Here is a 13,422-nt window from a genome sequence, read left to right as displayed (position 1 = left end):
TTAACACATGGAAATTGATAGCCTTTCTATACTCAAACAATAACCAGTTAGGGGATATAATGGCAGACAAAACTCCATGTACAATAAACAGCCATATAAACATAAGATTAACTCAACTCAAAAATGCATCTTAAAATTATACCAAGATACCATTTCCTACCTATTAGATTGGTAAAAATTAAAAAGTATGTCAAAACATTTTATTGAAGCAGCACCTAAGAAAGAGGTACACTCACACACTGCTAGTAGAAATACAAACTGGTACAACTTTCCTGATGGAGAATTAGGCAATACCTAACGGAACTACATATTTACTTAACTTTGACCCAGCAATGCCACATCTAGGAATTTATCCTTAGGCGATTCCACCAGCAAGACAAAAGCATACCCACAAGATTATTTATTGCTTATAACTGCTAAATATGGAATGATCTAAGAGCAAACACACAGGATAGGAGAGTGGCTGAAAGAGGTATGGCACACACACAGTGGAGTACTATGCAGTTATTTTTAAAAGTCAAGAAGTTCTCTATGAACTGTTATGAAGTGACTCCTGGGATAAATTTTTACATGAAAAAAGCGAATGTATAAAAATGTCTGCAGAATGTCATGTTTTGTTTAAAAAAAAAAGAAATTTTTAAAAATATGGGTCAGAAATGGGAAGGCAGGAACAGTTAGAAGGGATGGGTGGATAGAATAAGTATCTGTTTCATCCTATGAAGACCATATTGTCTTACACACTGAAAAACAAAGTCAACAAAGATAGGGAGGAGGACTTAAAATGAAATACAAATAGAAAAAAATAAATCTAACTATACTTCAAATGAATAACATAATCTAATGGGGGAAGCTGAGAAGTGGGATGGAATAGCCTAAGTAATTTCCGAATTATCTGAGAGACTAGAAGCAAAAACACCATAGTAGCAATGAGCACATCTAGTTCCCAGACCTTGGTTTCTCAACACCATTCCCTACTAAAAGGAATCAAAGCTCCTTAGAGAAATAGCTGACTCCAGGTTGGACTGGAAAAACATTAGATACATCTGGAAATATTTTGGTGTGATTAGTAAGGAAGGGCTCAAAAAAGGACAAAGAAATGCCAAAAGAACACAGAACACAGCCTGAAGGAGATCCTATTAGTCAAATCTTGGACAATTTGAACACGAAAATAAATTATCACAGTAATGATTTATAACCCAGTGTATTTTAAATAAGAATCCATGAGTTAAATCCATATACATTTTATGTACATTATATATGTAATATTTATCATAAAATGTTATCACGTATCACACATATTTTCCTTCTGATGAATATATCCCTTGAAGGGATATATGAACATTTCCTTGAAGAAGTGATGACTGAAGTGAGATGTGAATGATGAGGTGTTAGGTGCAGAGAACACTGAAGGAGATTCCAGGGAAAGACAACAGCACCTACAAAGACGAAGCATGAAAGATAGAAGAAACTTACGAAGGTAAGCGACTAGGCACAGAGAACAAGGGAGAACGTGGGACAAAATGAGAATAAACATACAGATGGGATCAGTCTCATAAGTCATGGTAAAGATTTATATCTTTATCCTAAGAAAAATGGGAAGTCCTATGGAGAATGAAGTGCAACTTTCAAAGATATTTCAAACTAAAATCATAACCTTCCCCTCCAAATATGACCTTTTCAGTGTTTCCTGTCACGAATGGCACCATCATCCATCCAATTATACAAGCAAAAAAACAATATAGGACATCTCTGTAATAACCAATCAGCCCTCTCTCATCATCCATACTTAATCCACAATCAAGTCCTATTGCTCTTATCAGCTATGACTGGTTTCAAGTTGTTATCTGATCTCACAGAGAACACAATAGCCTTGTCACAGATTTCCCACATACATGCTTGTCCACCAAGGAGTTACCCACCCTGAAGTCACTGATCTTTTAAAAACACAAATCTGATCATGTCACCTTGTTGCAGAAAATCCTTCATTGGCTTTCAATTGTTTCCAGTATAACAAATCTCATCTCTCCAGCATCTTCTCCACACCCTTTTCCTCCTGCAGTATATTCTAGGACTTCCCTTGGTTCCTCAATAATATCATTACTCCTTTTGCTTTACAGGGTTGACATACAGTGTTCCCTCTGACTGGAATGTTCTCATCTGTTTTCACCTACTAAAGGCACATTGTCTTTTAGAACTGAAGTTCAATTTTTACTTTCATAAGAAAGATTTCTTCCAGATTAAACTCTATGTCATCATAGCAGCCTATAATTTTTTCTATAGATCACTAATCAGAAATTATAAAAATATGTATGTGATTATTTAATTATATGCCTTCTCATTAGATTATAATGCCTACTAATTACATAGTGCCCATGCATGTTTTATTATTCTCCAGTACAGTGCCTAGTACATAAACGAATGATTTCACAGGACATAAATACTGAAGGAATTTATAAATCTGTATAATAAACCATATCATATTGTCTAAATAGGAGATCTATATTGATGTACATAGAAACACAATTGCCAAATATCCACTCCCATTTTTTTCTGTAAGAACCTCAATATTCAGGTTTTTCTTAAATTATTTTGCTTTTTCTGTTAATCATGCATAGTAAAAAGCAGGTGTAAAAGATTCTTCCATTAATGAATCCTTTGCCAATACAGGGATCAAAATTACTCCATTTAAGAGAAAATACAGAAGGAAAGGAAAGGAGAGGGAGACAGGAAAGAGGGAGAGAAGAGGGCAAGGAGGAATGGAATGAGGGAAGGAGAAACTATATCAGAAATTATAACTTCCTTCTTTTCAGTGAAGTAAAACAAACAACAACAAAAACCACACACACATGGTGGCTCAGGCTATTTGTAATACCAGCACTTTGGGAGGCTGAGGCGGGCAGATCACTTGAGCCCAGGAGTTTGTGGCTGCCGTGAGCTGTGACTGCACCAGCGAACTCCAGCCCGGGCAACAGAGTGAGATCTTGTCTCTGACTAACAAACAAAAAACATGATAAATATATAACTGCTTCTAAAATATTAGTAATAAAACCACTTTTTAAAATACATATTTTTAAAGCTTCAAAGGTCTTATTGAGAGATGTATACTTCTAAGTGCACTCAATTACAATTGTATATACTATAGTAGAACGTGTAGTTTAATCACAAGCAATGTAAAAACCTAGTTAAATGCAAGGACTGAGAATATTTGAGGCATTTTTGAAAGATGTTTAAAAAGAAAAAAACACCTGTAATGGTGACATTCTGAGATCCAGAAGACAACCATGGCTTCACTAGACAAAAAGGATGAGACAATGATTCCAGGCAGAGGGAACACTGTGTCAAGGTGTTAAAGCAAGAGGAATGATGATACTTAGGAACTGAAGGAAAGCCAGGGAGGCTAGAACAGCCTTGAGGAAGGATGAGAAGGGTGTGGAAAAGATGCTGGAGAGGCAAAATTTTCGTTTTTATACTAAGAACAATGGAAACAGGAAAATGAAAGGATCAAAATCGCTGAACACTAAACTGGGAAAGAAAGAAGAAGCAAATTTGAAAGCAAATCAAACACTGATGTCAGGCTGTTGTCCACACTAAACATCTGAAAATGTGCCATAAATTGGTAATATTTTCATAGTACTTTAAGAACACAGAACAATACATAGACGAACTACTGAATAAAGAAAATATAATGTGTGTGCAGAAAGAGTTAACATAGTAACCCTGGCTGCTATCCTTTAAAAGGTGTGCAGACAAGATTGGCTCTTGCCTGGCTTCTGGGAGCTTAGATTTCAAGAGGGTTTTCACCATTCCTAGAACTGATAAGAGTGGCTCACTATGCCTAAAATGTTTGTACAAACAACACAGTTTATGCTGAATACCTGCTTTCCTTCTGAGAGTCTGGACTTCTGAAACATGACAGCAAGCAGAAGCTGCCTACATGACCAGCCCCCAAGAAAAGCCTTGGTTATTTCTGAGCCTCTCTGGTTGGCAACATCCCAAATGTGCTGTCACAACACATTACTGAGGAAATTAAGAGCATCTTGGGTTGACTCCACTGAAAGAAGACTCTAGAATCTTGTATCTGGTCTCCCTTCAACTAGCCCCATGCATCTTTTCCCTTTCCTGATTCTGCTTGGTATCTTTTTGCTATAATATAGCCATGAGTACAACTCTATCTTTTGAGTAGTTGATTCAGTACAACTGAATCTTGTGAGTGAGTACTCCTAATGAAAACTATCAAACCTGGTGGAGGAGCTGGGGGGGGGGGTGGCGAGGTTTGAGAACCATGACACAAAGTGAAATTACAGACAGACTTATTTAAAGGCTTAGTTTTACTCTAAAAATAAAAGTGCATTCTTCTAATTTTTAATAAAGTACAAAACAGAAAAAAGCATATACTACATGACAATACTAGCATTTACTCAACAGTAATATGAAATTCAGATTTTTAGAAAGTCTGATTTAGTTATACATTAACATAATATACACCCAGCAATCACATGAAAATACACAAGGTTTTCCTAATAGATGCTTTCCTGTAAAACAAAAGTGCTTTTCCTTAGATAATAGCCATTATGTTCAATTTCAGTACCATATAATAACATATCATTAATGTACACACCATAAATAAAAAACTTAGAAGCTCTCAAGTAGAAAAGGGTTGCAGTTTAACATAAATATGTACTAAGTTATTATTAATTAATAACAATCTTAGGGCATAGTTACTTCTTTTAAAATGTTTAAACATCAGAACAATTCATTACTATTAAATACGTTTTGCTTTTTGCTTTCAAACTTTTTGGCACTTGCGATTTCTCATTCACTACTGTGAAAGTGGCACTGCCCCCTATTACAAACCCGTGTTTAAAAGCTGATTTAGAGAAAGCAAGTTGATTATGAAATTGGACCTCTTTCAAGGTGTTCTGAATTAATAAACACTTCCTTATTCAGTGGAGCATTTTTGGCTTTATGGTAAAATGAGCGGAACATTTCATGGAATTTTAAATATGCTGCCAAATGTCACTTCGAGAACATAAATAGCACTGCTGCAGATACATTCAGAAGTACATCAAATAGTAATGGGAGAAGACATTTAACTACAAAAAAAGCAAATTTAATTTAGTGACTTAGTGACAGCTTATTGAGCTGTCATGTGATCATTTCTGGGTATGTCCGCTTTTATGAATATGAACTGAACTTATCTTCTAATCAATATAAAAATATTTTATTAAGTTATCAGGATTTTCATATAGCAGCATATTACAGAAGTAATGTTTCTTTGAAATACAATGTTGAGACTACTTACAAAATATTTTTAATGGTTAAAAATTTATTCCACTATGTAACAAACCTGTACGTTCAGCACATGTATCCCAGAACTTAAAGTAAAAAAAAAAAAAAAAAAAAAAAATCCATGTTATATTTAAAAAAAAGAAAGAAAAAGAAAGCCTCTGTGAACACGCATCACAATGGCATTCTCAACTATTTCTCATGCTTTTCCTTTTTTCCAATATTCTTCACAAGCCTGCGGCAAATTAAAGTTCTACGGTAATCTCAAAAAAATATATATTCCACAAACAATATTCTAACAACCAAATATAGAAAAACACTAGTCAGTATTCTCTACCACACTAACAAGTAGTTATTGGGCCAGCAAATCATACCCAGTAATATGCTAATAAACCAGCTCTTTTATATGGTGAGAGGAATGGGGGATGAATAGCGATTTTTAAAACCTCTGATTTGTAGCATTTGTTGATTTCCATGGTCTAAATACTCCCACTACGGCTGATTTCAAGATTACCACTGGCTCATAAAATTTCTTACATACTTAACAAATGGCTCTCACCAGCCTACAGGAGCCAGCTCCAACACACCACTGACTATTCCCTTCCCAGTGGTGCACAATTCTGACCTTGTAAGGTTCATTTTTAAAATAGTTGTTAAAACTTGTTAAATCTTGGCTCACTGCAACCTCTGCCTCCTGAGTTCAAGCGATTCTCCTGCCTCAGCCTCCCTAGCAGTTGGGATAACAGGTGCGCGCCACCATGCCCAGCTAATTTTTGTATTTTTAGTAGAGACGGGGTTTCACCATGTTGGCCAGGATGGTCTCCATCTCTTGACCTCATTATCCACCTGCCTTGGCCTCCCAAAGTGCTGGGATATAGGTGTGAGCCACCGCGCCCGGCCGATTTTTGTGTTCTTATGGTTTCTTCCATAAAATTTATTATTTTAACCATTTGCAAGTGTACAGTTCAGGGTGTTTACTACATTCCTACTGCTGTGCAACCATTGCCATCCTCCATCTCCAGAACTCATTTCATTTTGCAAAACTAAAAATGTTCCCATTATACAATAGCTCCACATTCTCCCCTCTAACTAGTCACTAGCAACTACCATTTTACTTTCTGTCTCTATGATTCAGACTACTCTAAGTACCCTGTATAAGTGAAATTACACAGTATTTGAATTTTTATGTGTGGCAAAAATTGTGAATTTTTTTCACCTAGCATAATGTCCTCAAAGTTCATCCATGTTGTTAGAATTTCCTTCCAAGGTTGAATAATATTCCATTATATGCATACACCACATTTTCCTTACCTATGATCCATCAATGGACACTTAGGCTGTTTCTAAATCTTGGCTACTGAGAATAATGCTACTAGATATAGGTCTATTCAGGTTTTCTATTTCTTCATAGTTTCGTCTTAGTAGGTGTTGTTTTCAGAAATTCATCTACTTCATCTAGGTTATCCAATTTGTTGGTGTACAATTGCTCATAGTACTCATAATCCTTTTTACTTCTGCAGAATTGGTAGTAATGTTCCCATTTTCATTCCTGATTTTAAAAATTTGAGTCTTCTTTTTTCTTAGTCTAGCTAGCTAAAGGTCTAGGAATTTTTCTGGTACTTTCAGAGAATCAACTTTTGGTTGGTTGTACCCAAATTGATCTTTTCTATTATCTATTTTGTTTCTCCCTGCTTGAATCTTTATTTTCCTTCCTTCAGTTAGCTTTGGGTTTAGTTTGTTTTTCTTTTTCTAGATACTTAAGGTGTAAAATTTGATTAAGATATTTGTTTTTTAATATAAGCATTTATAACCATAAATTCTTCCTTAGCCCTGTTTTCACCATGTGCCATAAGTTTTGTCACATTTTGTTTTCATTTTTCTCTAAGTATTTTCTAATAATTACCTATGTGTTTTCTTCTTTGGTCCACTGGTTATTTAAGAGTGTGCTCTTTGATTTCCACACTTTGTGAATTTTCCAGTTTTCCTTTGGTTATTGTTTTCTAACTTCATTTGTGATCAGAAAAGATACTTTATCTTTTAAAAAAATCTACTGAAATTAACTTGTGGCATTAACTTATGGTCTATCCTGGAAAATGTCCCATATGCAATCCTGTTGTTGGGTAGTGTTCTCTTGTTGGGGAGAGTGTCCTGTATATATTAGGTATAATTCTCCAACTACTATTATAGAATTGTCTATTTCTCCCCTCAATTCTGTCAATTTTTGCTTCATATATTTTGTCTGTTATTAAGTGCCTAAGTGTTTATAACCATTGTATCATCTACATATTAATTTTTTTATTTTTTAATAAATGAGGTATTGCTATGTTACTCAGGCTGGTCTCCTACTCCTGGCCTCAAGTGATCTTCCTGCCTCAGCCTCCTGAGTAGCTGGGATTACAGGTGCAATCTGTGCTCGGCCTGGGCTTTTTATTAGTATATAATGCCCTTCTTTGTCTCTTGTAACCTTTTCAGATTTAAAGTCCATTTTGTCTGATACTAACATAGCCATCCTAGCTCTCTTTTAGTTACTATTTGCATAGAATATCCTTTTCCATCCTTTCTATTTTAATCTGTTTGTATCTTTGGCTCTAAAGTGAGTCTCTTGAAGAGAACATACAGTTGGAATATGTTATATATTCATTCTGCCAATTTCCACCTTTCAATTAGAGGGCGTAATCCATTTACATTTAAAGTCATTATTGACCAAGAGGGACTTATCTGTCATTTGGCTATTTGTTTTCTACATGCCTTAGAGCTTTTTTGTCCCTCATTTCCTACAGTACTCTTTTTTGTTTGGTTGACTTTTATTTTGTAGTGAAACATTTAAATTCTTTTATTTCATTTTGTGTATGCTCTTTTTTTTTTTTTTTGTAACCAGGGGAATTACATTTAACATCTTAAAGTGATTACACTCTAATTTGAATTTATGCCAGCTTCAATAACATACAAAAACTCTGCTCCTTTAACACCTCCACCCCATCCCTTTTAGTTGTTGATAGCCCCAAATTATATTTTTGTACCTTGTATCTCCAAATATATAAACTAATAATTACTTCAATGCATTAGTTTCTTAAATTACATAGAAAACAGGCCAGGCGCAGTGGCTCATGCCTTTAATTCCAGCCAGCAGTTTGAGAGGCCGAGGTGGGCAGATCACCTGAGGTCAGGAGTTCAAGACCAGCCTGGCCAACGTGGCAAACCTGTCTCTACTAAAAAAAGTACAAAAACTAATTGGGCATGGTGGCAGGCGTCTGTAATCCCAGCTACTTGGGAGGCTGAGGCAGAAGAATTGCTTGAGCATGGGAGGCAGAGGTTGCAGTGGGCTGAGATTGTGCCACTGTACTCCAGCCTGGGGAATAGAGCGAGACTGTCTCAAAAAAAAAATTACATAGAAAACAAAATGTGATGTTACAATAACATTAGCTTTTAGAATAATTTTAAAAATCTAGTAGTCTCTTAAATCATGTAGAAAACAAAAAGTGGAGTTAAACACCATTGTTACAGTAACACTAGTTTTTATACTTGCCCACGTATTTACTTTTACTGAGATCTTTATTTCTTCACAGGCTTCAAATTATTGTCTAGTGTCCTTTCATTTCAACCTGAAGAGCTCCTTTAGCATTTCTTTCAGGGCAGGTCTATTAGTGAACTCCCTTAGCTTTTATTTATCTGGAAATGTCTTACTTTCTCTCTCACTTTTGAAGGACAGTTTGCCAGGCATAGAATTCTTGGTTGACAGTTTTGTTCCTTTTTAGTACTTTGAATATATTGGCCCACTGCCTTCCGGCCTCCAAAGTTTCTGATGAGACATGAGCTGATTATTGAAGATTTCTTGTATGTGATGAGTTGCTTCTCTCTTGCTGCTTTCAAGATTTTCTCTTTGATTTTAGGCAGTTTGATAATAATGTGTCTTGGCGTGGTTCTCTTTGAGTTCATCCTACTTGGACTTCACTAAACTTCTTAGATGTTTGTGTTCATGTTTTTCATCAAATTTGGGATGTTTTCAACCATTATTTCTTCAAATATTCTCTGCCAAAATGCATATGCTGGTCTGATTGATGGCGTTCCAAGGTCCTTTAGGCTCTGTTTTCTCTTCTTCAATCTCTGTTCTGTTTGTTCCTCAATCATTTCCATTGTCTTATCTTCAAGTTCACTGATTCTTCTTCCTGCCTACTCAAATCTGTCTTAGAATCTCTCCATGGCCTCTGACCTATGAGGGTTTGACTTACGATTTTTCAACTTTATGATGAGTTTATCTGGACATAATCCCACTGTAAGTCAAAGAGCTCCTTATGATTTAGGAAGTTATGATTTCTACTGAGTATCACCTTTCCACCATCAAGTCAAAATATTTTAAGTTGAATCATCGTAAGTCAGAGACCATCTGCTGTGCTACCAAGCATTAAACATACTTTCTCAACTTAATATTTTCAACTTACCATGGGTTTATCAAGCTTCACTATAAATCAAGGAGCCTCTGTAGTGAGTTTCTCCTCTCCGTTAGTCCCCACTTTTCAATTTCAGAATTTCTTTCTAGCTTCTATTTAGGTTTTCTCTTTATTGTTATTTCCATTTTCTTCACACTTTTTTTTTAAACTTTTTCCACATTTTCCTTTAGTTATCTGGGTATCTTTAAGACAGTGTTTTAAAGTTTTTGTCTCATAGATAGGCTATCAAGTATTTTTCAGAGACAATTTCTATTGGTTTACTTTTTTTCCTTTGAATGGGCCACACTTCCCTGTTCTTTGTGTATGCTTTGTGATTCTTTGTTGAAACTGAGAGTGAATTCTTGCTCCACTTACAAAGTATTTTACTTTTCAGAAGTGTATTTGTATATAAAGATATTTTTAATTTTTTGTCACAATACGCTATAAAAACAATGTTTCCAGTAAAGTGGTAGGCGATTATAAGGATCCATTCTAGGAAGTCACTGAATCTGCTTAAGTTATGGGGTTAACCATACGCTCACCAAATAGTCTTTTAGGGGTGATCTTAGGTATGGAACTGGTAAACTTTGAGATTCTTAACTTCATGTGTAATGCCATTCTAAAACACAAATGTCATCTGTCTACTAAAAAACAAATCAAAAACAAACTTCAATATCTCTGTATCCTCAACAGAAGGAAAAGTCTAAACTATTAAGAACGCTATACAATGCATTTCACAAGGTGGTCCTAACCTAACCTACCTTTGTCTCCTTTTACTTTTACCATGAACTCTTACAATCTTGCCACACTAAATTATTTACCTGTTCTTGGAGCAAGAATCCTACTCCTCTGTGCTTCCATGCTTGTTTACCTGACGCTTCCTCAGCCAGGATTGTCCCTTCTGCCCCATTTTCATTTTCAGCTGCACTCCTGCTCATTTTTCAAGTTCTAGCTCAATTGTTTCCTTCTCTGAGAAATCTTTTCCAATGTTTCTAGGCAAAGTGACTTACTCCTTTCCTCAGGTTCCATACGCTTTTTATTCAATTTTGTTACATATTTCCTCAGCAGTTAGCAGAGTACCCTGCACATAACAACATGTTCAATAAATGTGATGTCTTGAACAAGAAACACTGGCATCCAAAACCTAGGAGATAAGATATCCACATTTCTTAAATCCATACAGATATATTTTTAATAACAGGATTTAGCTAGTAGAAATATTTGAGTTCTTGATAAATCATTTGGTAATTTTAATATACAATCTATTACAATTCAGAAGCATCTGAAGTTTAAGTTGCACTGAAGATTTCTCTATCACTTCCTCTTTAAAGTTTAGTTTCAGAATATCTTTTACTTTTGTACATATATCGTCTATTCTCATCTTTACTATCACAGGATTAGTGACCCTATCTCTTTTTTTTAATCCACTCTAAGATTAGTGCTTCAATTCATTTAAACCTAACTAAATGGTACCTTTAATTAATTTCATTTACTCCCATGCTCTTTTTTTAGACAGTAAACAAAAAAAAAATTAATTTTTCAAACTTCTAAAGCCAATAAGTGTAATCTACATCTTTAGAATCTGTAATACCATAAAAATGGATTTCCTAGTGTGCTTTGAAAAACATTAGCTGTAATAAATCATTTTTTAATGAAGCAGGGTCAATGAAAGAGTATCTGTTATATTTGGCATTCCACTGCAGTTAATGTCATTCAATATTAATGAAAGCCTAGTCACATTTCCTAATAAGAACTTTAAACCTTTATATCACAGTGAAAAGAGTATAAAATTAAGGTCATATATTTTATTTTTTTAATAGAAAAAATTTAAGTAAACCTCAACATACAAAGACCTTTTAAAATACCTGATCATGAAAAAAGCAAATTACGCCCTTAGCCTCAGAGAAAAAAACCATATACTAAATGCTGGTTCTTTAGATAGGCAGACCACTATCACTAAGCTTAACCCTTTATGAAAAGGTACATGTCATAGATTAGAGATTACTTTTAGAATCACTGAAGTCTTGCCAAATGTTCATTCTCCTATGAGCTAATGAGTCAGCCACTCTTCCAGTGACTATGCCAGAACAGTCTGTTAGAAACTAATTAAAGAGCAGATACCTTTATCAGAGTATGTGTGCTCTAATGCATGGAGATCAGGCAATAGGTGAATACAGTTTATGCAGCAGTAGGTGAAGAAATCAAGGATGACTATTTTTCCACATAGATCCTTGTAGACAGAAATAGGCTCTTCTGTGTTCAGCCATTCTAATCCTGAAATTTACATAAAATAAATTACAATGATTAAAGGGAAAAGGAATTTACCTGAAACTTTCCATTACAATGTGATCCTTTTTTTTTTTTTTTTAAAGACTAATGTGAATAGTCAAACACTTTAAGAGAAAGTAGCACCATTTAAAGGCTGTGGCAGTTGCATGCTATTTACTATTGTTTACTATGAACCATCATTTTCTATCAACAAAAGAAATAAAAGACATATCTGTATGACTGTGACTAAACAGATTATTTGTGGTTTGGAAGAAAAGACCAAGAAGGCAAATCAATGGAGATTAAAAGCCCAAAAAGGGAAGAAAGAAAAGGAAGGGATGGGGGTATGGGTTGGGGAGCAGGAGGAATAGAGGATGGGAAAGCTGGCTATTATAATGCCGTCCGCAAATAAAGCAAGAAAAAGCTACTAAATTCTTTCAGAAAGAGTGTAATAGTCTGTGAAAAGGAGTAAGGGCAACACACTTAGGCAAAAAGAAAAAAAAAAGGAAGAAATATCAAATAGTAAATCAACCTAATTACATAAACAATTAGATATAAATGGGCTACCCAGAATAAAGGTCAAGCTTAAGAATAGTAAGACATAACTAAACATCAAAAAGGAGTGAAATGTGTGTAAGGATAAACATACAAAATGCCTAAGCCAGTTTCCTAAAGGAGAAGAAACTGAAATATTCTGGATTTGAATGAGACCGTAAATACAAAATAAAATATGTTAAATGTAAAGTTAAGCAAAATACACTTATTGTTGTTATAGATTTCATTGAGGTAACATTAATATTGATGAAAAACGTGTTCCCTTTCCTCCAAAAAAAGTAAACTCTGTACTATGAAGAAAGATTTTGTTAACTAATAATAAAGTACAGCATCTCTATTTAATCAATTTAAGAAAACAAAGTTTACTGCTTATAAATAACTTAATGCAGCTGTTACAACCATTAATTATACCTTGAAGCAGGTATTTAGAATAGCAGCAACTGAAAGCCAAAGTTAAGAGGAATAAGTAAACAGTAACAACTAATGACTAATAACAATAACTGTAGCTACTCAATCGTAACAAAATTCTAGAAAAAAAAAATCTGCAGATCAAACTATTATTTGGGTCAATTAGTCCAAACTAATGAGGTTTCAGTATACAGTGACCTCAATTATCCATTTTGCTAAAGTATTAATTATATACCAGATCAAGTGATCATACAAAACTTCACACTAATTAATGTATATTTCATATCCTACTTGCAAAATATTTATGAATCTGTCTTCTATGATTTTTCTGTAAACAGTCAAGAGTGGCTTAGATCTGGGGGTATAGAAAGAATTATTACATCTCAGTTACTGTGCTAGATACTTACCAGACTTAATAATAATGTATTTTATAATAACAATAATTACAATGAATACAATAAAAAGGTGCTAACATTTA

General features: G+C 34.5%; 1 protein-coding gene across 10 annotated transcripts in view; it reads right to left on the bottom strand.

The window, feature by feature from the left end:
• NHLRC2 (NHL repeat containing 2) overlaps window positions 1-13,422 on the bottom strand; it is a 53,464-nt gene that overhangs the window by 37,515 nt on the left and 2,527 nt on the right. For 2 of the 10 annotated variants that reach the window (XM_077947551.1, XM_077947552.1), the window contains 2 exons: window positions 11,835-11,987; window positions 10,535-10,857 (listed from right to left, as the gene is read on the bottom strand). In XM_077947551.1, the coding sequence (XP_077803677.1) occupies window positions 10,535-10,574 (40 nt within the window). In that variant the 5' untranslated portion in view covers window positions 10,575-10,857; window positions 11,835-11,987. The remainder of the gene's footprint in view (window positions 1-10,534; window positions 10,858-11,834; window positions 11,988-13,422) is intronic. The other 8 variants (XM_077947554.1, XM_077947555.1, XM_077947550.1 and 5 more) reach the window with 4 other exon arrangements.

This window comes from Macaca mulatta, chromosome 9 (genome assembly GCF_049350105.2).
Source record: "Macaca mulatta isolate MMU2019108-1 chromosome 9, T2T-MMU8v2.0, whole genome shotgun sequence".
NCBI classification, from domain to species: domain Eukaryota; kingdom Metazoa; phylum Chordata; class Mammalia; order Primates; family Cercopithecidae; genus Macaca; species Macaca mulatta.
This window is presented reverse-complemented; position numbering and strand designations above follow the sequence as displayed.